The sequence below is a fragment of the Eutrigla gurnardus genome (genome assembly GCF_963514095.1).
Source record: "Eutrigla gurnardus genome assembly, chromosome: 16".
In the NCBI taxonomy this organism is placed as follows: Eukaryota; Metazoa; Chordata; class Actinopteri; order Perciformes; family Triglidae; genus Eutrigla; species Eutrigla gurnardus.
In genome coordinates, this window is record NC_139927.1 from 13,295,397 (window position 1) to 13,322,425 (window position 27,029).

Here is a 27,029-nt window from a genome sequence, read left to right on the forward strand (position 1 = left end):
CACACACACACACACACAGAGTCACTCCAAAAATAGGATTAAATAATCTTCTATTTTTAACAAATGTTTTGTTAGGAAATTCAAATTCAATATATCAAGTCGATATAGCACTATTAAGATGTGTAACATGCAGTGACTGCTCAGTGGGCTTTTAGTGTCCAATGATGATCTAAACGTTGACACAGGATTTTCAACAAGAACAAACTGGTGTGGCCTCATACCCAGTAGGGACCACAGCAGTGGTCTTGGGCAGGTCTAGGGCTGGATCCTCAGAGATCTTGATGGCCTCCTTCATGGCAGCCAGCAAACCCTGGCCTCCTTCGCCCCTCAGGGCGGGGCCAAAACACTCTGGACGTCGGATCAACAGCTTCACAACCACATTGGCATTTTCCTCCACACTCTCACCTGGTACACAAACACAGCAGGGCAAAGGACAGGCATTCATAGGTGATGATTAAATTATCCCCAGGAGAACGAGGCAGAGCCTTCTGTATTCACGTCATGTGCTCAGTGTGAAAGTCGACATACCATTGCAGAAGACGACGAACCTCAGGAAGGACAGGTAGCGCTCGCCCTCTATAGGGTTCCAGCCGAGGTCAGGGTAACCCTTAGCAAGAAGCATGGCACAACTCTGAAGACCACAGCCTGCCAGATATGTCACCACCTAGACACAGACACACACACACTTATGTTTCACTCCTGGGTATTATAATTGCACACTCTGTCTTTCTGACTGTCAGTCTCAGTAACAGTGACAGCTTGAAGGCATCTGCTGAGCAAGCTTATTCAAATGGCACAAAATTGTACTTCATTTTTCACTGAGAAAACTTGGGTGGCATGAGGTGTCTATTTCTGTCTGACTCACTCTTGGCATACAAAAAGATCAGCAGTGAGCAGTTGTTTTGAGAAGTAAGTATAATAAACTGCTACTATCACATAAAATAGAGAATATATATTCTGCATATAATGTAATACTGTAAGTCATGTCGCCAAAGAAAGCTGGGCGACATGACTTACATAAAATATCTCAATATTTTTAGGCTATCCCTCAATATACAATATGTATATATTTTATGATTATATATAATCATCTATTTCATATCATCTCTAAAAAAGGGTGGTGTCTCTCTGAAGTCAGATCGGTCTTTGGAAATGTATTGAAATAGTATTTAACACTAAGCTATTCAGCCTGAAACCACTGGGTTGACTTAATAATCATAGTTCAAGAATCAATAATTGTGTCATTACAGCACATTTCAGTCTCAGTCATTTAGTTGCAGTCCAACAGGTTTGTTTGTGTACTAAAGTTACAAACCTTCTCCAGGTCAGGCTCCTCCAGGGCCAAAGACAGGCCATTGTTGTCCATCACTGAAGATGCTGCAACATCCAGCGGAGTGGAGCCCCGCATAGCTTCAGAGGCTGCACACACACACACACACACACAGAACATTTGTTCTGTATTAAACAACAGGGGGCAGTGTATCTACATATGCTTGGTGGTATTCTCTATTCTCCTTGCAGTTCACAGTATCACAGTAGTGGAATGGAATCATTAGAATTGACATACTGATTTCTAAAAAATATATATTATCCAAACACATAAAGGATAACTTTGGTATTTTTCAACCTGGAACCTGTTTTACTATGTTTTTTTATGTAAAAGTGACTAACTATACCAATCAAATGTTGTCGCCAATTAGTTCAATTAATCTACTATAATAATAGCGTAATCAACACACTTTTCAATAAGCAGCTTATTAAAAATGGTGATAGTTACAGAACTACTCTGATGCTGTGAATATAATTATAAGTTAATGAGTCCTCTGAGATTAAATGTGCAAAAACACTTCCTGCCTACATAAATGGTTACATTCCCAGTGGCCACATACTCTGAAATAATTATGCACAAGGAATTGAGCTTTAAAAACTGATATCAGTAATGGGTTTATGATTATAATATTGTCCTTCCTGCAAGCACAGTTTAACAGAAAGAGAAAACACAAGGCCCGTCTCCCAGCATCTACACATTGATGTATTTGAGTTATGAGTAAATATCAAATGTTTCAGGCTCGGCACAACAAACTGGTGTGCCGTTGTGTCTCCACACTGTGGGAAGCTCTCCTCTTTCACAGGGGAGGAGCTTTAGTTTACAGCGAGCCTAGTGACTCATCAGTCCTGCCCTGCATGAATAAATAACCCCCTTCCCTCATTTGCCTGCCTCCCTCTCTGTTATTCTTCTCTCTCTACCAGCTGCCTCCTTCTCTTCCCCTTTCACTCTCCAACTGATATCCTGGCATATTGTGGGTGATACGTTGTATCTGTACTTTCTTTTGCTGAAAAACCCTTCCAGCAAGTGGCACGTATTGGTTTCCATGAACATTTTCTGTCCCATTTTGGGAGCAGCAAAAGGATGATTTACAGTTCCTACAGTGAGGTAAAAGGAATACATTTAACTTCTTCCCTCAACATTTCTCTCTTCCATTACCCTCTAAATTTCTCTCACCACATCTTGCCCCTCTGAAAATCTTATTCTTCAGTAATCTCGTCTCATATTTCATATTTACATTTTTCCATACGTCTTCCTATCCCAGAACGAATGCTGAAAAGCAACTGCCATTTTGTGAATCTACCAGTGCTTACCCAGCCCGACACTGCTGTTCTCCAGCAGGTAGCTCAGGTGGTCAAACATGGCTTTCTGGTTCTGGCGGCTAATACGACAAAAGTAGCACAAGAAACGACAGCAGCTGGCCACCATCTTTGGGAAGGCGATCTCCTGTGATCAAAAATAAAAACACAAATGTAAGGATTTCCTAAAGTCAAAGCAGACTTAATTTTATTACATTGTCGGGCAAAAAAGAAGGGGTTAACATGGGCTGCATACTTTTTAATTTTTTCTGGACATCTTCGTGATCCATTTTTCCCCAGTATTTTACATATTGATCATGTCAAAGTCTTAAAGGTTAGTGTCTCAATACTGTTTATTTTGTTGACATTTTTCGTCAGTTGAAGGTTTGCCTGCAGCCCTTTCCATGTGATTGCTTTCTTGCGATAAGAGGCATGCCCAAAAATATGAAAATGGTCAGCCATTATTTTTAACCAGACTCCATCCATCATTCATCCTGTCCCTTTCAAGCCCTTTGAATACATCTCAACTCTTTAATCTCTAAAATATACTGTAATGGCCAACCTGAGAGAGTGAAACACTTTTGAGGATCATAGCCTTTCGTTGAACAAGCTACAGGTGGACTTAGTAATTTAGTAGATATGTCTGGAGTCATATGCTTGGCTAAAACCTAAAAATGTAGTCAATAAATCAAATGAGTATTTTCTGTTCAGGAATATTTCAGTTAACCCTGTATCATCCTCATAGTGTGGCTTCAGTCTAAGCTTCAATGTGAACATAAATCAGTTAAAGGGGGAAATCATTTTCATCCATGTCAGAGATGAAGAAGTACATTCCCAGAAAGGATAGATGAGACAAATTGCCCTAATTGTTCAACTGTCAACAGTGCCCAATGTTTCCACCTATAAAAGGAGATTTATCAGGGTGTTTGACAGCCAAAGCAATTAATACCTTTCTTACGTCGTGTGGAAACGCTACCTGTGTTGTAACGCCTTATTAAAATGATCGAGAATCATCATTTTAATAAAGCATGGATTGAATAAAATGGGAAAATACATTCTTTAAATGTTTTTGTAGTGTGTTCATTTTATACATTGATTACCTAACAAAACTGTACCACATAATCAATGCGTAATTATAAGAGTGAATAATGCAAACCTTTCAGACTTACAAGCTGTGGTAATGGCACTTGATATGGCCACAGTAAGCAAAGTGCACATATCAAGTAGCAGTAAACTGGTCTGGAATTTATGTTCTGATGAGACTGCCAGAGTCAGATGTGAAGCCCTGAATGTCTCCCTGAGGTCTTTCTGTCTGAGGTTTAATTCATGCTTGGCACTGGATGTGGCATTAAATCACAACCATCTCGTTCAGCTTCTGTCAGCACTGCTCAAAAAGGACAGGCTTCGGAGGCCTCCCTCTCACCCCTGTCTCGCCCTCCTCTACCCTCTCCGTTGCATTTGTGGGTTTCTTAACCTATTAGGTTGTTGATCTTGGCTTACTTCATCATCTTAGGATGCATGTGCTTCCCCCAGATCAGTACAACCTATTAAAAAGACAAGGAATCTAAACCTCTGTGCATTATGTCATTATGTCACCTACATATGCATGTAGCATTAGCATACATCCAACATGACAGCATGGATGGGTCATCATAAAAAGTTTAAAAATCAACCATTCCTTGGGAAGTGAGAAAACCCATCGACCATCGACAACGTCTGTGTAAGTGGACCTTGAGCCGAGATGGTTTGTCAACTATTTACATGACATGTACTGACCAAGGCTAATATGTAATATTGACAGTCCTAGGGAGACTCAAAATGTCAACATGTGGTCACACTTTGGTACCTGTGACTTGTCTCCTCCAAGCACGTTCACCATGACCTCCATGACAGTCTCGTGCATGCCCAGGACTCTCATCAGGTTGGGATGTTGGTAGAAAACCTTGTTGTTCATGATGTCGCTGGGAACGCAAGAAAATGATGTCATCATGTACATTGCATCCTTTTTTTAAAGCAATATAGAGCACTGTGTTAATGTGCGTATGTTTGTGATGATAACTATTATCAACCACCATACGTACACATTACAAGTCACTGCATATATTACAACACATTTTCTCACCCGAGCCCATCAATCATGAGTTTCTCCTCCTCCTTGCCCATGCGTACTGACAGCAGAGACCTGATTTGACCCAGAGATACCAGCAGGTTAATAGCATCCTGCACAGAGGCGGCACTGATGGTGTAGGATTTCTTCATGGCCCGGAGCAGCTCCCCGATTCCGTCATACTGCCTCCTTAGCAGGCTGAACATCACTCTGACCAGCTCCGGGTCCTGGATGTGAGACTCCTGAGCCCAGCTGGTTATGGTCTGCGAGATCAGCTCCTTCAAGTTGGCTGGAGAAGTGAGAATTCAACATCCACACAGTGAATAAAGCTATAGAGGTAGTAAAGGTATATCAGGGGCATTTATTAGCTATGTTCAATTCATCAAGTCTGGAAATAAAATTACATAAATTGTTTGATTTGGTATAGGTGTATTCTGTTAACTCCGAGGTGAAAAGCACTCTCAGCATAGACTTAAAAACATCAGTGTTTGCTGCTCATAATCAAGCTTAAATGATTTGAGCAAAGCCCCAGGGCAGCGTGTTGGCTGCCAGCAGTGCTGACTATTACATTAACGATTTAAGCATTCCGCAAACGGTACAATCTGAAATGACATGTGTAAAGTGTGTGAAAGGTGGAGGAAGCTAAAATGTATGTGGACATGAAGAGTCAAGAAGTACAACTACAGTGCAAAGTACCAGAAAACAGTAAAACAAATACCAGAAAACAGTAAAACATTTTGTTTGACCCCGGAACATTTTGCAAGAAAAAAAAGTGCAGAAGACGTACAGTGCATGAAGTTCAGGTAAAAGTCTATAGGATGGGTTACGCTTCTAGTTTTATAATTTGCCCAGATGCCCTCAAATTGATCTTGATGCCTTTATGTAAACTGATGATGCTGTAATCTATGTCAGTGCACTTTTAAGTAACATCTGACTGGCTTGGCACCTTAAGTCTGGGAATGCAGTTTGACAGTGGGTATTTATGAACTGTCACTATAAAAAAAGACATGACAGTTCATTAAACGGTGCATTAATTAACAGACAAATTAAAGTGAGCACTTGACATGGTGTGACGGAAATATAATTGAAGTATTACAACTGTGGTGGTGGTGCATATGGTGTCCACATATGGTATTGGGATTGTTGAGACGTTGTATGTACGATGAGGCTGTAAATCTAGCACGCAACCGACATTCACTCTCTTAATGTATTAATTATTGATAACGTTCCCTTGTTCCCCCTCTGACCAACAATGAAAATCTCAATGCAACACTAACAGCATTCATTCATCATTGAGCAAATCTCCGGACTCTCATTACAAAAGAATGACTGGGATTTGTTAACGGTGTGAAGTCTCGGTGATCCTTTGATCAATAAAACTTGGCACAACTACAGAAGAATCGTAGTGATAAATGAAGAGGCTCTAACTAAATGCCACACCGCTTCGATTGATAACATTGGTATTCCAAAGCTATCGCTAAACTTTAAGTGTTTAAGTAATACTGTCCAACATCTGTTTCTAACAAAAGGTCAGATTCGAGCAGAATCCTAATGAGAGATAAGATACAAAGAGAGCGAGAGAGAGGGAATGGGGGGGAGCCAGCTGCCCTGAATGTCTCAAACCGTAGCTCACATGCGAGTCATCACTAACACTAAAAAAAAACACCCCGTCTGAAAGCTGATCTGCAAATGACGACTAACAGTCAATATGGGGCTATTAATAAAAACATTTTATAGCTGCTCCAGAATGTGTGTTCAGTACAGATCAAACATTGAGTTAGCTGTACTGTTAACTAGGGATGCACCGATACAGGTATCGAGTATCAGAAATCAATAATAAAAAAAAGCACAGAAAAAAATATGAGGATGTAGGTGAAAGTAAGTCGAATGATAAAATTGTGAAAATGAGCATAAGAATGACTAACGTGGCATTAAAAATCAAACAAACACATACACAAACACAAACCCACAAACAAACACCCCACAAGAACACCTCAATGCCCCCCTTTTAAAAATATAGATTGCTTTCAGCGCCCCCTGATGGATCTCTGAACACCCCGGTTGAGAAACGCTACTTTGTGTGTATTGAGAACATGTCTTACTTTTTGTAATACTGAATGATGACCTTACTTAAGATGTTAATTCCAAAGTCTTCATAAAATGGTTTTAGCCTAATACTAAATTCACAGATTAGACTTTAATATAACATTTACATGTTCTAAAAGAGCAGCTGTTTCCTTCCATCATTTAATACGCCTTAATCTGATGTGGGAGAGGTGACGCAGGTCTTCACGAATCCTCTTGAATCACATCAGCTGTCCACTTATGAAGCATATTAATAATGCAGGCGAGGTGTGGGAGGCTGGAGAAAGGCATTACAATTTATAGCAGGGTGTCTTGCAGTAGCTGTCCATTAGTCTTCTATTATTTGAAACAGAACATGGCCATGCTTTCAGCAAAGGGCAGCAGAAAAGAAAATTGAAACCGGAGAACCCAAGTTGAAGCAAATAACTTGTTCATGTAGCTGAGCTGTTTCATGATAGATAAATCTGTACCAACTTCAAGGTTGTTTCAATTCCAAGTTGATGTTTGATGATGCATTGAAATACTTGAGAATGCATTATGGCCTATTGCCTGTCCAGTAAAGCTTTAGAAATAGAATATTTATTGATACAATGGCAAGGAACAACAATGACATCATGTATAAATTGTGTAGCACCAAGATGAATCATCACCATAGGAAATAAGGATTAATTTATCCTCCGATGCCGGTTGAAAAGAGTTTAAAATATGGTTTTGTTGTGATTTGTATCTCTTCCTTATAGCCTGTTGTAGGATGTTATACGATTGTGTGATTTGAAAGTGCACGCACTGCATCTGATCAACACTCATTTAGATTACCAGTGCATCTGAAAAAATTTCACAAAAACACAGTAATATGAGGTATTCAGAATGGTCCTCCAGAGTTACTTACTGGGAGCAGCCTGTTCCTTCTCCGTGGGTTCCTCCTCTGTCTTCTGAGGTCGACCTTTGATCTTGTAGAGTAAAGCAAGAAGACGGCCTTTTATCGAAGTGTCCTGCTCTTCCTCATCTTCCTCCACGGGAATTCCTGCAAGGGGAAACACATATCTGTCAAGACAATCAGAAATTAAACATTTTGTAACAAGTGCTACATTTCTTTTGATTTCTTTTGGTTTTTGGTTTCTTTTTCTATGTTAAAAGTGTAGTATGTGAAGACACCAGTATGTTGATGCTATATTACTTCTGATACCAGATCATGTCAATGTCACTGGTAGCCTCCTTTTCACATCAGGCATAAGTGTTTCTAACATCTACTGCTTTTTAAAGTCATAGTGAAGAAGTATCGCATTTGTGTGAGAAGATATCTTATCATCAATAAACAAAAATTGACACTATATGTAAAATAATTGAACGAGCAGTTGGACTCTACCACAGTGCAGTCGCAATTCTTCATGGAAAGAGTTGAGTTCCTCCTGGATCTCCTCAGGACAGGGGCAGTCCTCCCCTGCACTGAAATTCAACAGGATGTTGATCTGCAGTAGAAGCATAACAACAAGGTTAGAAGCAATGTGTGAGTGAGTGGAGAAGGGAATATAAAAATGTGTTTTAGAGAGCAGTAGGGACGGGGAGTAGGGGGAGAATCAAACAAACAAGCACTGTCAAAGAATAAATAAAAGGAGGATGGCATACAGAGCAGATAGCAAGATTAGTATTCTGATTCATAACTCAAGAGCAGAAACTTGTGTAGTCTCCTACAGTGAGTGCTGACATAGTATCTGTCTGATCATTGCAGAGAGAGAAATAGTGTGACAACGGGTTCACACAGGACGCACAAGCACCGCGATTTTTTCTCTCCTTGCTCTTCTCCTGGATTTTTAGCCCACACATGATCAAATCTGCCCATCCACCATATTAATTAGAAATACGTCACTGCTGTTCGTGCTTGTGGTTTTTAAATTAGGTAGGCTGCATATTCCACACATTTGTTAGAGTCTAAATATAGACACACACACACACACACACACACACACACACACACACACGGCAGATAAATGAGCTTCCTGTGCAAACAGCCAGGCGATGCTCGCACAACATCTGACACAGCACCATCCAGTGTGAAGCATTTCACATCAAGTCTAGTGCCAATTAACAGTAAAAATCTTTAAACAGCAGAAATCGTTTTCATGATAAATCATTCTAAATAGCTGAAGATCTGCTGTGTTTGCTATGTGTCACAAGCTAAGAGACTAAATATACATGAGCTGAAGCTATTCTGATGTCTATTTCTGGTGGGGCTTTTTAATAAACCATGGGAGGAACATACAGTAAATGGAGAATGTTGCCTACAGTGTACATCTGCGTCTGACCACTACAGTATTTATTTTTCAAGGATTAGTTTAGCTTCAGGCTTGTGCTTATCGGGATGGTTTTGCAGCTCAGAGGAACTGCAATTAAACCTTTTGAACATGAAAGCTTTACAGTCGTACAGATCTTAACTTTTAGCTTGTTCATTAAGACATTGTGGTGTTGTCTGCAACAACTACTTGGCAAAAAAGCAAGTGATGTAAACATAAACAGAAAAGAAAAGAGAGACACTTTCTGGCTAATGAGCAAGAAGAATAATGTCGTACTGAAACTCACTGCACTGAAAGAGATATAGCTGTTAAATGGGCCCTACTCATTAGCTCCAAAGACCCGAGCCTCTGGCACTTCTGTCTGCTGATGCAGTTATTAAACACTGGGCTGACAAACACTGAAAGCAGGTGATGGAAGGGAGAACTGAGAACCATGAATATAATTTAGTTTGTGTTATAGCACCAAGTTCACTCCTCGCTGGGTTTCAACAAAAATGTCAACTGCATCGATGCTTTTTACATTAGAAAGCTGGATCTCAAAAGTGTTTTTTAAAAAGAAGAAACAGTGAAGAAACTGTTTTAAGTTTTAACATTGCAAACAACCCGACACGGTCATCAAACATCTCCGTCGAAAAAAGCTAAAGAAAGAAAACTTGAGATGGGCCAAATTCTTAAAAAGGTTTAATAGAAAGCATCCTGACTGGTACCGATCTACCAATCAGTGATACTAGTGACAAAAGCTGCTGGCAAAGAGCTTAAAGAATATAAAAAGACAATACCAACCCCAGCCATAGCCTGTTCATGCTGCTGCCATCTGGTAAGTAATACAGAAACATCAGCTGCCGTATTACCACACTTAAGGTAAGCTTTTTCCCCAGGCTGTGAAACTCCTAAATTAATCTCCCATCTTCTATATATAATATAGTTTTGATGTTTTGGGTCTCTATTCTGTCAGCCCTGCGATAGACTGGCGTCCTGTCAAGGGTGTAGCCTGCCTTCGCCCAATATCAGCTGGGATCGGCTCCACGATAATAAACCTAGACCAATATATTGGGTCATATAATGGTTATTTGTTACAGCGAGGGTTAGTGTTAGCGATTCAATTTCAATTATGGACCTTATGAATTAAACTAAACTATAAACTATTATTTATCAATAAATCATAAGGATCCAGTCTGCCCATTGCCCTGATGGCATGGCACAAAGAAACCTGAGTCGGACCTGTCAAAAGTGAAAAAAAGCTGATTGCTGTCACCTGTCCACATTTAACCGCAAAATAATGTAAATTCCCCCTATGGGACTCATTTTCTACTCTTAAATGTCAGCTGTTTGACTCGCAATGCACATTCAACTCATTTAAAGTTCACTTTAGCCTCACAAATGGCCTAATTTACCCTTTGGGAATACTAGCTTAAAAAAAAAATAAAGTTAAGAAACATCCAAAATCTAATAGGGACTCAGAGAACAACAAAGCCCTGTGCTCCCATTTCTGCATATGACGCACACTTATATTCAGCAATTATTGGGAGTACAACAATATTTTGTAACAGTATATTCAGTTTGGATATTCTTGATTGTTTACGGGGTCGGAATATGTTATCATAGCTGTAAAAAAAAAAGAAATAGCTTGAAGAACACAGTTTGGCAAAACAAGGGGGTATTTAACGTTAATTAAAATATGCACAGCTGCTTGTAAACAGAGTGGAATATTATTTTCATTTGAAAAGTAAACAGCAGGATTTTTTAATGGGGTTTGTTATTAAAGTGTTTTTAATTAAAACATAGACATTAATTTTGTTTTTTCACCTCAAGGTTCATGTGATGATTCCAGTGTTTGTTCCCATAAAATACCTCAAACCACCTTGAACATAAATTAAATCTCAAAACAGGATGAAAACACATGACGTTTGGTCCACTGCAACATCGTACCTGCTCATGTGGGGGCGAACGAAACTCTTTAGTCTTCTTGGCAGTGACAGCGGCGGACATGTTGAGCGCCAGCATCAGTTCATTGTAGCGGAACTTCTGGTTGAACTGCAGCTTGGACACGAAGCTGTCCGAGAAGGAGACGATGGCTTCAATGCGGTGCTTCAGCTCGCAGTCACAGAAGTAGTGCAGCAGCTCACACATCTGAAAAGACATTTATTCAGCAAGAATGGCAATCTATAGTACATTCAGAAGTAGACGTTCCTCTTTCTGTGTCTTTATTTGATGTGTTTCTTAAAATAAGAACATTTTCATATGAATTGATCAAAAAAAGAGAAACATCACATATTATTGCCATATCCAGGAGATTATCTGCCTCCATCTCTATAATACAAAGATTAAAGCGGTCTACTGCACTGTGGACGTTTTGTCATTGATAGGAACATTTGTATTCATCCGTTGCCTCCCTTTGCATTCATGCAGTCACTTCTCAGTGAGAGATAAATCATAAAAGCTCTGAATTCAGGGTATCTGCAGGTTTCAGCAAGTCAAATTTAAGACTTTTTAAGACCTTTTTAATACCACCTTGAATGAAATTTAAGACCTAAAACCCGCGATGGTGGGGGGGATCCCGCTGTATTACAACCCAAGCATAGCATGTGTGTCACTCAATGAGACTCCAGCCAACCTCGGAAACGGACGTCTTCCAGCCAACTGACGTTGAATTTGCACTTACCCATTGTCGCAGACTAGCTAGCAAGCGCGCAGACATCCGTTTATATACGCAGCTAGCAAGAAAGTAGCCTCTCTACATCTCCTTCCCGAAAAGTCCCGCGAGAAAAATAAAATAGTCCTGCCCCGACAAATTTAAGACCTCTGAGTTTTTATTTAAGACAAACATGTGACATTTTGGACGAATTTAAGACTTTTTAAGGCCTTAAATTTAGAAAAATGAATTTAAGACTTTTTAAGACTCCGCGGACACCCTGGAATTGCTGACAAATGAAGAACTAGTGTACCAATTAGGCTGGAAGCAAACAAGATGGGGAAAATTGAAATGGAATTAAAACCTTGTAATATTAATTGATGGACTTAGTTCTATTCACCTATTTCCAATCTCACATTTGATCGCTGAAATGTGTGGCATGCTTTTATGGTCATTTTCATCACCTGACGTTTGACAGACTCGGGCAGCGACTTCTCCAGCAGTCCTTTAACTAGCGGTTTGCTTTCCTTTGTCTCCTCTTCTCCCGCCTCCACAGCCTTCTCTTCATTTTTGCTCACTTCTTCCTTCTCCACCGCCACGTCCACCTCATCACCCTTGGCCTCCTCCGCTTCCTTGGCCTCTCCGAACACGTTGGGGTCAATCAGGAGGAGAATCATTCTCACCTCCTCACTGGTTAGGACTCCCATGATTAACAGGGTTCCAATCAACTTTAGGATGGGGACGAACTGGTACTCCACACTGCCGCCTACCGGGTCACGGATGTGAGTGCCTCCGCCCTGCACGGCCTCAGTGAGCATGCTGATGGCTTTCTCCTTCAGGCTTCCCAGAGGGATCAGGGGGCTGTAGAGGTGCTGCTGGCGCTTCGTGTTGGTGATACCGACAGCAGAGAAGTTGACCCGGGGTTTCAGGGAGGTGCTCAGGCCCACGCCAGGCAGCGAATGCCGCTTGGACTCATCAGGGAACAGCTTGATGGAGCGAGTCTCGTCTGTCACAGGGATGATGAACTCGTTATTCATCATTAGGCGAGCCTCCTTCGCCGTCTCAAGATGGATGCTGGCAATGAAAAGAAGAATCAGTTCAATCACAATCATCGGGAGGAATTGGCCATTACACTTATCAAGAAGTAATCATTCAATATTTTAGGCTGATAAAAATGTTCCATATGTGATATAAATGTGCAATTGGTAAGAGGTCACAGCCCCACGTCACAAAATTACCTCAATGTACCTGTGGGTGGTGGTGCAAGTTATCAATGCCAGTGACTCAGCAATTACCTGACTGGCTGCTGACTTCTTAAACCCACAGTGGACCATAATCCTAGTGTGCATGAAACAACTCTTCCCACCTAAAGCCTTTTCAGTGATAATGGAGGTAAGCACGATGTGCTAAAAGTAGTAGGTGAATTCATAATATATAATTAAATACAATTATGTCTGCCTGTTTTTATTGACATTATGTGGAAAAAATAGATCTCAGTTATACTGATTTACCCAGAGAGGCATTATTAAGATTTATTAAGACAAATGTGTGTGCTGCTCCATCATTTTGACGGTTTGATGAGTTGATGTGATAAATTACAATTCTTTCATTTTTCATCATTAAATTCTAATTTTTCTGTGCATGAAAGCAGCATTATATAGACTTTTATTTTGTTTCACTACTAACATTTTTTTTCTTCTTTTTCCCCACTATAATTTCGACTCAACAAAAAAGCCAATTTTCTCAAACTGCAGGACGGTGAAGATGAATAAAATATCAACAAAACAAAATTATTGTTGATAACATTAAATTTAAATCAACTGCAAATACCACACCTGATAAGGACATTGTAGAAGCCTTCTCTCAGCATGCCAGAGAGGTACTGGTTGTCAATGGTGTAGAGGAGCTGGGATTGGTCCAAGTGGCTACAGAGGGCATGAGCAACGCGAGTGTTTCCCAGGGCACAGAGGGCACAGTACAGCTTCAGTGTATGGTAGTGGAACTTTCTCAGGTCTTCATGCTCAGATAACTCCAGGATGTCCAAACACCTAGAAGAAAGCAGGAAACAACTGGGGTAATAGAGAACCATTTACACTGCAGCAGGATATACTAGGTACTACTAAATTCATTTTTTTACCTAGGGAACTGTAATAAAGTCTCTTGTTGGGTATTTAATACACTTGATTAGATAAAACAGACATTTCCATTTGGTTAATTATCCAAAACTAGTTGACAAAACAATCTTGACTGAAAGTCTCTTTTGTTTTACATAAAAAATACTATTTCATGATCCAAGTATATTATCTATATGGTCCACTCCTAAGGTGAATAAACAAACTACATAAATCCCAGCAGAGTACTTCTAACAGTACCCACTCATTTAACTGTCAAAAGTTATACTTTTTACAAAATCAATTTAACCACAAATCATTACCACATTAACTTTGCGACAGGGACATTTTAGTATACAACCATGAATGAAAATCACACTATTTTATGTGAAATGATTTCACATTTGCAGCTGAAAGCAGGAGAGTTTATGGGAAATGGGAAAGTGCGATTGCCAAGGAGGGATGGGATCTCCTGACAACTTGTTAATAACATCACAGTGTGAATGAGTGAATCAGTAGCAAGAGAAGCCGTTTGCAGTAAATGTTCTAAGCCTACATCACATCCTTGTTGCACACCTGTTCTCTTCAGGTATATGTACGGCCAACATCTCCAGCGGTTCCAGACATTGGACCACCCAGCCGTGTCTCTCGCTGACACGAGCAGTCTCTACGCTGAGAAAGGTGTTCGGCATTCGACTCCACAGCACGGCCACGATGGTCTGCACATCCAGACGGGGCGGGCACTGTGGCACCGGGTTCCTATGCTCACTCTTTAATATGGCAGACGAGAGCGGCATCGCATCCTGGGAGCAGAGGGAGAAGACGGAGAAATATGAAAGAGAACGTGCAAACAGAGCTAAATCGTTTATTAATGACAGCAAACATATGAGTCACAGTGTTAAGAGTGGGGCCTGTTGACCAGCGTGTGACTATTTGAGGATGAGGTTCATTCAAAATGAAAGAAAATGACTGTCAATGAGGCTTGTTGTACTACGGTACTAGAACATTAGGAAGATAAATTCTTTCTATTTGTTCTAGCAATATGGACATCCACCATTACACAGCACATCCTGTCCAATCTTTGCATAACTTTATTTCTGAAATATAACAAACCTTGATCTTGACAAATTCAAACTGGAAGAGGTTTGCACTGGTGGGGCGTACAAACACGGCTGGGAATAGCTTGGTATTTGGCTCCACCTGAAAATAAACAAAGATCAGTCAGAAACATCATGTATTTCATTATTTAGGCTCATAGGATTTAATAATGCACCAAAATGAAAAAACATACAGTATATGTCCTTAATTACCCCTGAGTGGAATCTAAGTTCTTATTCAAATCCTTATTTCCCATCATTGCAGATCTGATACTAAGCATTCTGCTCTTTCTAGTGAGAGGGCTTTTCTCCTCTAAGCTCATGGATTAACTGGCATTTTTTAATCAGAGTTCAATGAGTACCTTTTGGTGAACTGATGACAGCCATCTGAGACAAACGATGGAAAGGAAAAACAACTGAAGCTATAACAAGACAAGAAGCTTTTCATCGAGTCAAAAGCCTCTTTATTCTCTCAGAAGGCTTCCTTATTTTAAAAATGCCAATTCAAGACCTAATCAAAGATAAAAGAGTAAAATGGGGAACAATAACAGACAGACCCACATTTAGTCAGGTATTCAATGTGATTCATTAAAAAGCAGAGATCAGAGAGGTGAGGGGATGTAACCGTCTTTGTGAAGACTAACTAACTGTCTTTCTGCAGGTCTAATTTACTGCAGTGCAAATTTGTTCATGTTAGGTAAAGAGATCATAGAAGGGAAGTTATTTTGAGTTTGTGCTGGCAATAGAAATATGTTGGAGAAGATTTATTACAACTGAAACACTCAAAAGTTCTCCGTCTTTATATGTAATGGTTATGAAGCTGTTGTGGAGTAATAACCCAAATATCAATAATAATAACCCTTGAAACTGTGTTTCAACTCTTAGGAATACAGAGGAGAAATACAGTATATTTGCCACAGGAGACCATAATAATTATGTGAACACACAGAAGTTCATGAGGCAAACTTTCCTTGAGCGTCAGTCCTCTGCACCAAACTACTGTGCAATTTTCCTCATTTACCTGATATGTTGTGGACAGCTCCTTGCCGTTTGCAGTGAAAGAGACAAGGCCAGTGGCCAGGTCGATCAGACAGCCGATCTCCAAGTCAGAGTTGGAGCGGCTGGAAGAAGACGAGTCGACTGCATCCGCTCCATACACCATGTAGCAGTTGCTCCTCTGGACACTGCAGCAGCAGCAGCAACAGCAGAAAATCAGCGTGGCATGCATAAAACCACATGAACAACCACAGGACAACAACGATGACTGAAAAACAACAAAGGCACACAATATGTTTTCATTATGCGTCCTATTCATCGATCTGTGTTGACAAGTGACTCTTGCCTCATTTATACTCATTCTGTTATACACAGAAGCGCTCTTCTCCATTTACTCCCCTGAATACTGAAGGGTTGAAAAAGGATAAAAGATAAGTCTTTGGTTTCTCAGCCGAAGATAAAGAGCCACTCCAAGGTCAAATGATGGCGTATGGGTAATTCAGAAATGTAAGCTTGCCATACTAGCTATAATGTGTAAGTAATTATATAGCATTGGATGATGATGATATTATATGTTGGTTTTTATTGGTTCTATGATTGTCATTATGGTCATATAAGATCATCTGGAGTCCTACATCTTTACTGTGTCATCCTTTTTTTGACATTTATCATATATGTGCCTCCTCCTTCTTATGGTAAACATTTTCTCCTTCAGATTGTTTTCTTCCTCACTTGCTTCTCAGGGCTTCCATAGTTCTATCATCAAAGACTAAATAATTGTATTAATCTAAACTAAAATCATTGTAGTTTTTGAGTTTTCATACAGCCAGCTTCTTAAATTCTTGCGTCTCCAGTTTTTTTCTGTTCCCCATGATATCCTATAAACTCCAGATCAAAAGGAAAAAAAGCAGAGCGCTTGCCTTTCATGGACACGGCCTCTCTCATCTCCCAGGGTGACAGTGACTGTTCTCGTCTTGTTGAGGCTGAAGTTCTTGCTATAGTAATGATAGTCTGGTGTGACCCAGCCCACCCACACTGATGCAGGGTCCTGTCCAGCAAACACTCTCACAGAGTGATAGTACTGCCGTAAAAAACACACACATACACAGCACAAAAGGTTATGCATGGCAAACAGAGAGCAGTTGTCCCTGAAAAATGTGATCAGATTTCTTTAAAAACTTTAGTTGATTTACAGATGTGATGCTTCCATAGTCAACAGTTCCATCTTCTTTTGGAGGATGGCTGCAGAAATGAAATTACAGCAGCAGGTTTGAATACAACAAAGTGGTCTTTCCTTTTTATGTTGCAATTTAACTTGAGACTAAATGATCAACTTGATCAATCTGATATTGCACAGTCAAAAACTTCTCTTGCCGTTCCTTCCTAAATCATATTTTTATTGAATCATAGCAATATACTCCAATGCTGTTGGAGTGTGTGACATCTGACCTGAGTTTCAGTGAATCGTCCAGTATCTTGTCTGCAGAGTAGAACTCCACAGGCATGCTCAGTCGACAGTAGGTCATGTCATTGTTGCTGTTCTGTGTACCAAACGTCTTGTGGGTGACCTTGAGGCAGGGAGGGCTGTCCACCGTGCCGTCGATCCTCGTCACCTGAGGAGTTAAGAGTCAGGAGGATAATGCACGTCCAAAGAAAGAGATCGATATGCAACATCAATACCTCCATCAACTCTAGCAGCATTGTTCATTATAGCTATGTTTGTATGCATAGAGCATGCTAGAAACTGGCCAAAGGTTATTAAAGCTCCATGTTACCATGAACATGACAATCTCAACAATAGTCACGATAAAAATAAGAATACTTCTTTACCTCAATATGCATGTGGTCTTGGGGTATGTTGAAAAAGGTGGGAAGGCGCTTGCTGAACCACATGGTGATCTCTCTGTTCATATTGACACCGAAGGGTTCAAAGCCTTCCTGGAGCCCACACATGGTGTAATACTTAAAGGTGCTGGCGTCCTTCCCCAGATTCATGTGTCCGATCTGAGACATGCCCATACTGCAGACAGGGATGAAACCTGGAGGGGGGTTAAGGGACATTAGTGGGCTTGCCAGGCCAATATTGGTCTATTCTAAACTGTGAAATGCCATCCAGTCATCTCTTGTTGCAATGTGAAAGTTTCCTTCCCTTAACAAAGAAATTAAACTAGAAAGTAACTCAGATGTTTCCCTACACTAATGATGTGATCTGGGTATTTGCCCTCAAAACCAAATTGAATTAGTTTGTTGACTTCATAACCCTGGTAAACAAAATAAAATACAAAAAAACTTGGGACATACAATAAAGAAAAATGTATGTTAACTGTCTATACAGCAGAATCCATCACAACTATGAAAATTAATTTGAATCATTTTTATTTCGTCTAATGCGACTTTGTGCAAGATGGTTCAGTTCCATCAGTTTTGTCATACCACACAAACACAGTCCTACCTCTAGAGATGCTGTGGATGAAACACACAGAATAAATGAATATATTAGCACTAAAATTCACTGGATTATGGAGCCCTCACCGTCCTCTGTCTCAAAGTCAGTGAAGCAAAGCTCAGAACCCTTGCTGGTGATCAACAGCTCTCCGTTCAGGGTGAAAATCATGGATTTGTCCTCCATGTTGATCATGCATCCGACCACGTCGCCCTTTTTCCAGGGCTGTCCAAAGTAGCGGCTGCCCACATGCATGCGTCGACCCTTAAGAAAAAACAAAAAGAATGAAGTTGTTTACATCATTTATTATATGATCATGCTAATTAGACTGTTATAATCAAAGTGATCCTACTGTACAGGCTACCAAAATATAATGGAATCAAAATTGCAGTGTCATTTTTGAATGAAATCGCAAAGAAAAAGCAGGATTGCTTTTATACTCAACATTTTCTCCAGCACGATTTAAAATACATCTCATATCATACTGATTCCTAGTCAGTATTGAACTGACACAAAATCCGGTGCTTGTTTACCCTGAATCCGTCGAAGACGAAGGCCTGGTCATCCGTTCCCAGTTCCACATCGGGCCTGCAGCCAGGTCTGGCCCAGCCAACCCTCATATCGCCTCCACTCAGGGCCTCAAACTCAAAGTACCACTTCCCTGTCTTTACTGCATACGTCTGCTCCACACGGAAGAAGCGGATGGTCTCTACGTTGTGATCATCCACCACATGGAGAGCTAGGGATGGGCAGACAGGAAAAGGGATGCTTTGGCTTTATAGGTACACTAAATAACAACTGACGACAATAGGATATGAAGCTACTTTTTGGCATAATTGTCAGTATCAGTTTCAAATAATACAATTACAGGCCAACTGATTAATCCCAGCCATATCTTGATGAAGAATATAATTCAACATAATGGCACATACCAATGTTTGAGAACTGTAGTGTTAAAATGTGAAAAGGAGCTGAACAGCATAAAGTACTGCAGCACTCCATAGCTGCTGGTTGCACATGTGAATTCAGGTCAAAATGTCTTTGGAACACGAGTTCCAATAGCTGCTTTTATAAAACCATTATCAGCCAAAATATCCCGTTGTGAATACTATACTTCTATTTGAGTTGACACTTGAGCTGCATGTTACTGGAAGTAGGATTTGGACTTGATTCTGCATCTCACCACTACTGAAATGGCCATGCTTGCAGATGATTATACTATTATTCTGTATCTTGTGAAATTTATGTACACAGGTTTATTCAGTAATATGTTCTCACCGTCCTGGTCTGGGGGGTCAATGTCATACCCGTATCCAACCATGGTCCTGATGGCCTCTCTTAGACTGTCTCTATTAGATTTCTTAGTGCGCTCGTCCAGTAATGCATACGGCACCAGGCGGGGATTACGCCTGCTCTTCAGATCCTGACGCAAACAACAAAAACATGCAAATAGGATAAGAATATGATGTAAATAATATTGTTTGTAATATATGATCAACTATACTCTAATTTGCCAGTTCCTTTCTAAAAGTAAGGAATACTGACTTACTTGCTGGATGCCATAGGTCCATCCTTGTTTGATTCGGTCTTTGGCCCACACGTTGTGTGCATTCTCGGCCAGTTTATCAACCAGAACCTCCTGACCTGCAGTCAGTTTCACGTCAGAGAGGTCGAGTGGCGCAGGTTTATAACCATTAGACATCACGTAGCTGCAGAAGAAACAACATTACAAAAGGTAAAAATCCTTGCAAATCGAGTAAACTGAGTTTTGTACAAAATGTACAACTGTTATCAATGTCTAAACTATATTGTTCGGGGGATATACCATGATATACCATTGTTACAGGATATCATACTGGTATAGTCATGGTATATCCCATCCCATGAAATGCAGTGATAACTTACTCTTTGGGAAGTTTGATTTTCTTCAGATCGTCTGCAGCGTTAACATAGACCTGGGCCACATGGCATCCAAGAGCCAAGAGGGTCCTGAGGACATTAGAGACATTTAAAACAGATAAAGACTAAAACAGATATCAATATAAAAGTTCCTTTACAGTTGTGGAATACTTCAACACTGCTCTATAGCCATTAACAAATCTGTCGATCAATAGTTATCACTCAATAGTTACACTGCGAATAGTAGCCAGATATGGCTTTGTGGATACATGAAAGTTATGGAGCATTTGGCTTGGCTTTTTTGAGCCAAGCCAAATATTTTGACAGTGAGGTGACTCAGTCAGTAATTCCCCGCAAATAAGCTTTGGACGCAAGATTTCTTAAAAATCAATAGTGGAATTCACTCAGGAGATGCAAGTCATTATAAGCGCTGCTTCAAACTGAGCCTTAATCAGATCTTGTGCAGCATTCAGCAAGGAGCAGAGGCAGTTCCATGCATAGGACATTGGATTATTTCGCAAACTGCATGGCCTTACTTGAGTGTTTCACTAGACATCTGGACGTTGTAGTTCCTTTCAGTTTCAGGCAGCTTTCTGAAATCAACAAGGCAAGGGTGCTGCCTCTTGTTGTCATCGCGAACCTGAGGAGAAGTCAGTGAGGTAACATTGATAAATGTTTAATGTCACAGCGATAAATGTGTATTATTTTTCTCTTTCTCCGTGTCCAGGTGTTATTCTTTTTAATGAGGCAGTCACAAAGTCACTTTGAGCTTACTAAGGCTTGTTACAGTAAAATTAAATACCAAGCAGCTGTTTGGGCCTAAATGTTGTCCTTAATAAACTGTAAGACCAGAGTTATCCCTTTGAGTGGAGCTTTCTCCCTGTCTTAATTACTGTGGATGTCATACGCTTTGAAGGTGAGACACTAATTAATTTTGCTAAATGGCTGGTGTGGCGATGGCCTCAGTGGGAACTGATTCTGTGATAACTACTAGAGTACAAAAAGGGCAGTGTGTGCGATCAGACTTCTAACAGACTGTTCTGCACTTAGCAGGGAGAGTGATGGACGCAGGGAGAAAGGCTGTCACAAAGCATTAGAACATCTTCAGACGTTATAAAGGCTGACTGCAGTTACCCACTTCACCCTCAACTAAACATCCAATTGGAATTTTAACAGTTTGTGATTTGATAAAACATAACTCAAAACCAACCAGCTTGTATTAACTGGATCTGTCACCAGTATTGTTGTTTTTTGCCCCGTTTAGTGTCTTTACATTTTAAGTGGCAGACTTTTATTATACTATTTATCCAGTGAACCATTTGAAGCTTGCTACAAGATGATCTCATCCTCAGTAAACTGTGCCAACTGCTGTCTTCTTACAGCAGGAAACAAGCCTACCTTTGGACATGTGGTGACATAAATTGATCAGCACCTTTGACAGAAACCATTGATTTCTGATAAAAATGGTTAGGAAAGATGAAAACACTTTTTTTATGTGTTTCCCTCCTGTTTCTTCACCTGACCAGAAGGTATGTAGATTCAATACACATAAACAAAACTAAACTCAGCTCTAATTTTTTCTTCACAAGGTATTGAAATTTGCACACTTGAGTACATAATGTTAATTCTTCTTAACTTTTACTTAATAAAGGATTTGATCATTTTTCCTCAGGTCAGGATCAGTAAACTAAAACAGCAGCCAGATCCAAACTGCTATCATATACATAAAGAAGACACGGATATTAGAAGTAATGAGCCATTAACATGCATTGTTACTGGAAAAGGCTCAAGTTGAGTTTGTAAACCACCTTTTACAAATGTTTTTGTGCATTGAATCTGATGGCGGAAAGCAACTTTACCTTGCCATAGGTCCAGCCCAGTTCAATTTTGTTCATTCCCCAGAGTTCATGGATGTTTTCTGCCAGTTTGTCCCGGACGTTGTCCAGATGAGGGGGAAGCACAATCTGCAGAGAGAGACGGAGATCAGATGGAGTTGAGTGATTAAAAAAGATGCTTATGAGCCAAAAAATGAAAGCCCAATGACTGAATGTCATGTTTTGACTTTTGGCTATGCAATTGTTAGATTCTTGTGTATTGCAGGAACGTTCTTACACTTATACTTTTTGCATGTGTACTTTAGTCACTGCAGAATTGATTATATTATATAACAGCTGGGTAACACATACTGAAATTAGAGATTCCTCAAACCTACAGAAGACGTTAAAATAAATTATAAGAGATATTTTCTTTCAATCCTTAAAAAAAGGAGCGTAGAAAATACTGTGGAAATATCAGAAATCAAGTTTAACTGTATCAATCCAGGAAGTGAATTTTTCAAAACTCATTCATGTAGAAACATTAAGTACAAGTTATCCATATGATCTATATAATATTCACAATTTATTGGTCTGTCATCCTCATATTAATATACATTGAATATTAAATGCAAAAGTGAATAGAGAGAGTGCCGCCACACTTTAAAAAACATTTTTCTCCATTCTCTTGTATGTCTTTAATATACATGCATCTTGAATTTACTGATGTGAAAGTAATATTTCCCGGATGGTGCTCTCCTGACCTGGCTGGTGTCAACAGGAGTGGGGATGTAGGAGGCCTGAGAGAGGAATTTAGTGGTTCCAAGCAGATCACGGACCCCCTCATGGTCCCTCTTGTACTCCTTCACAGGCTCTACATGCATCTTCTCTTTGGGCAACAGCGCCTCGTAGCATGGAGAGTAGCCAGCGGGGGGCAGGAACTTGAAATCTCCGTGGCGTCCACCCAACAAGTAACGGGCTCTGAGATGAGAAGTTACATAACATTTATGGACGTTATGTGATGATATTCTGATTTCTAACTTCACTATGTGTATTTTTAAAGTTTCTTTTTACGTATTTTTCCCATTTTATTTTGAATTGTATAATACCAGGGCTGCAGTCCATCTACCTTCTCACACATATTTTTTAATTTTATACTTTCTAACCTAGAAGAGATATAATTTATGTTTTTAGAAGACTGTGGCTTTTAAGGATAGCTATCTGTTTTCTTTGGGTAGTTTTAAAAAAATATTTTTATCTCTGACAGGAACCCAGTTCATTAACCTGCAAAAACGACATCATTGCTTTATATGTTAGCAGTATATGTAGTACAGGCTGTGATGCATCTAAGATAAAAAAAGAGCAACGGCAAGGAAAAAAACACAACCCATTGTATTAGGATTGCTGCCTCATCTCATCTCCCAATTATAAATGCGAAGCTTACTTGACACCTGCAGAGAAGCTGACGACAGGGAAGAAGAATCCTTCAGTGTTGAAGTCCTCGAACATGCCCTGGACAGGCTGCCCATTGATCCTGAAGGACATGCTGGGAGCCCCCAAATCCAGACAGCAGCTGACCACATCGTCTGAGTTCAGCAGGTGCTGGTTAATGGAGGCCACGGCCCTCGGGATTCGGCCTAGACGACGTCGGGGGAAAACAGAGAGGGAGGATGGATGGGTGTTAAAGCAGCAAAGTCATTGCAAATGTAGGGCAGGATGATGGGCAAGTGGGAGAGAGGGGAGCAGAGAGGTGGAGAGATGGGGATGGGGATGAGTGCATTAAAAGGGATGACATAAAATGGTTGAGGGGAGGTGATGGGTTTTTTAGTAGATGGGAAGGAAGAGAGATGAAATAGGTGTTATGTTTTTAGGGTGAGAGCAGAGAAGAGTGGACATTGAAGGACTTTAAAGCCCTAAAGCAACAAGCCGACAGTTGGCTATACAAATCTAAACTACTGACGAGTTGGTTTCCTGGTATGTAGGCAGAGAACATACCTGCATATCTGCAATTAAATGGCCTTCACCTTTACAGTGTTTGAGTGCAACTTGAAGATGTTAGGCATGTGACTTAAAGTCCTAAGGGAAGGTCTATGGTGGAGGTTTGATGGTGGAATAATATATATATATCTCTGTCAGTGCTGTGACTTTGCCCTTCCCTGAGTGGAAAATTAAAAGAGCAACCTAGAGAGTGGACAGCAGGCTCCTGCATTATTCACAGTAAGTCTGTGTCGAGGCAAAGTCCTTCCAAATCGACGAGACTTTCTGTTTAACAGGACTCACAATGGTGCAAAAAAAGTTTATATTGTATCAAATTAACCACATAGATCAAAATCAAACATAACAGCACACACGTTTTCTACTTGTAATTTAAAATTGTATCTAAAATATTTCTTTATTTCTCTGGAACATTAAGTTTGGGGAAAAAACACCTTTAGTCATTACTCTTAAGAATTAAAAACTCATTAACTCAGCTTATCTGCTTCATCAACTTTTTGAAATTTGGCATAAAATAGTTATTCATAAGAACCACAATGCTCAATGAAAATTATTTGAAAATAAGTTTGAAGAGCATATCAACTTAAATGAATGCATGTACTCACAACCATACTGCATGAAGGCAAAACAAACACTACCTGTTCTAACTTCACAACAAGTGAAAAGTCAGGGGATCTCTATGTATCCAAATAGGTTTCCAATGTTAACCACCCTCATATTATAAAACTAGCCAGTGGTGCTGGTGTCTCATCAAGTTCCTACCTGACCAGAGATGAAGTCCATCAAAGCTGTAAGAGTACAGGTCATCCCCAACACCGTTGCCACCCCACCCCTCTCCTCCACCGGGGTATGGAGCGTAGCCTTTAGTGTTGGCCCAGCCTACCCTCAAGTGTGTCGGTTGGCCGGTTAAAAAGTGATCCACCTGGTCGATCACCAGCTCAAAATACCACTTCTTATACTGAGCTGAGCCTTCAGCTATGCCCAGGAAGATGTTCGGCCTCATACTGGAGGTGAAAAGAGAGGAAGAAGCTTCTATGATGCAACGGCTGTTTAATAGTCCATAGTAAAGTAGTTCATCTGAGAATATAAATCATTGACGTAATCATGACATGAAAATGTTTGAACCCATACACGTATTCACAGGTTTATAAATAAAACCATTAAGAGTTTTTCCCCTTTTCTTTACCTCTGAACATCGTTGACCAATCGAGTCTGAAGCAGCAGGTCCCTCTTAGGAAGCAGGTTGTCACAGATCAGATTCTGGTTTGCTCTCACTGCTACCCCATTACAAACACAGAGGGAACACAGGACATCCAGAATCTAACAGAAAGGCACATGGAGGTTACAGAAATGTTTAATTGTTCTCTGTTATAAAAGTAAATCAAAATGCATTCACACACCCTAAGATGAAAATCCACACCTTATTTCTTAGTTAAATGATCAATGTTGTTTGCGAGTTGTTAGCTGTTAGCGAGGCAAGGATTTTTATTTTGTAAATATTGACAGTATCCCACTACGTAAGCACATGAAGTCATACGGGCTCAGACCAGTAGATGAAGCCAACAGTCAGTCTAAAACACCCTTAGCTAATATAAAGGCTGCGCTCAGTGCCCACCTTGTGGTTGCGTCCATTCTTGTAGAGCAGAGAGATGATGGATTTAATGTGACTTCTCTGAATGATGTTCAGAGCCTCCGGACTTTCTACCAAGATACAGTGGAGGACTTCCAGGATCCCTGAGAGGTCAGACAAAATATTCGTCATTATAAAAACAAATGTAGATATAATAAACCACATCTTTCATTCAGTGAAGCGACTTTTCTTTTCTTTGCTAGATGCATTTGGCGTTTCCCATAATACCTGATGAAGATTCCAGTCCCTCCAGTTTGCTGACCAACCAGTCCAAGTTCCGGGAAAACTGGGTGCAGTTGTTCCTGTTCCCACGAATTAGTGAAGCTGAAAACAATACATTTCCATAAGGTTTCATGAAAATACATGAATGGTTTGACAACAATCCAATACATCTAAGCATCTGACTTGTACATGAGACAGTATATAGTGTTCCAGACAGTATATAGTCCACCACAAATCATAGTCTGACATCCTTGGTCCAGACGTAGATATTAAAAATGATATAATCTCACACACCTGGACACCTATTATAAAGTCTGTCTGATAGAAAATGCATGGGACTTAATTTCAAGTCAGGCGCTCTACGTTCTATAAAAAAGTTGAGGTGTAGTCCCTTGTGCCCTTTCTCTGCCACCGTGGTGACATAAAGAAGTCATCTTATTACTTTCCTGTCTCATTTTTCACCATTAGGATTCAGGGACACTAGACTGATAATACCTGTGAAACAATTTGACAGCACTTTGTGCCGAAGGAATGCTGATGGGAGTCTAATCTCTTTTAATTCTGTCCTTTCTGGAAAGCTCCGATTCAATAGGAACACATGGATAAAGATACAAGGCAAAGGCAAGTATGTTCACTGTGAATGTGAAAATTAGAAGTCAGAGACGGAGAGAAGAACCTGAGGCTACACAGACCAGACTTTAAATAATGAGCCATTAGCATACTCTACATTAAGTGATACAGAAAACCATCACTAATTACCACCAATTACTGAGGACAGACTGAGCTTTTAGTAATAAGAAAGATGGCAACATTTCAATGAAGAGGAGCACTTGTGAAAGGGTTTATGCCTTGAATCCAGCAAAACTCCTTTGTAGCGTTTTGGACATTGAATAATAAAATGATGCTTTTATCATCTGGAGAGCAGCCTCAAGTGTTCTTTGTCGGTGTGCAGGGAATCTTTGATGATGAGATGGAACATTTAAAAAAAACATATTTGTAACGTTTACTTTTGAAATTGTTCAAAGCACTAATTCACTAAATTACAGTGGTTTGGAAAGAGGTTAGTTGGCCATAAAGCTATA

At 40.1% G+C, this 27,029-nt stretch overlaps 1 protein-coding gene across 1 annotated transcript in view; it reads right to left on the reverse strand.

Annotated features, from left to right (window-relative positions):
• Nucleotides 1-27,029, reverse strand: part of ryr3 (ryanodine receptor 3) — a gene marked incomplete at its 5' end in the record, with an annotated part of 98,360 nt that overhangs the window by 35,792 nt on the left and 35,539 nt on the right. Inside the window, 31 exon segments of the mRNA XM_084031277.1 lie at nt 222-405; nt 529-664; nt 1,316-1,419; nt 2,641-2,773; nt 4,472-4,586; nt 4,748-5,021; nt 7,707-7,841; nt 8,184-8,286; nt 11,038-11,238; nt 12,205-12,814; nt 13,576-13,788; nt 14,428-14,654; nt 14,965-15,051; nt 15,970-16,132; nt 16,865-17,025; nt 17,138-17,186; nt 17,394-17,557; nt 17,775-17,983; nt 18,477-18,651; nt 18,921-19,126; nt 19,666-19,810; nt 19,937-20,096; nt 20,293-20,376; nt 20,823-20,926; nt 22,146-22,250; nt 22,865-23,081; nt 23,545-23,737; nt 24,858-25,099; nt 25,282-25,415; nt 25,711-25,829; nt 25,954-26,049. Of these exon segments, the coding sequence (XP_083887403.1) occupies nt 222-405; nt 529-664; nt 1,316-1,419; nt 2,641-2,773; nt 4,472-4,586; nt 4,748-5,021; nt 7,707-7,841; nt 8,184-8,286; nt 11,038-11,238; nt 12,205-12,814; nt 13,576-13,788; nt 14,428-14,654; nt 14,965-15,051; nt 15,970-16,132; nt 16,865-17,025; nt 17,138-17,186; nt 17,394-17,557; nt 17,775-17,983; nt 18,477-18,651; nt 18,921-19,126; nt 19,666-19,810; nt 19,937-20,096; nt 20,293-20,376; nt 20,823-20,926; nt 22,146-22,250; nt 22,865-23,081; nt 23,545-23,737; nt 24,858-25,099; nt 25,282-25,415; nt 25,711-25,829; nt 25,954-26,049 (5,248 nt within the window).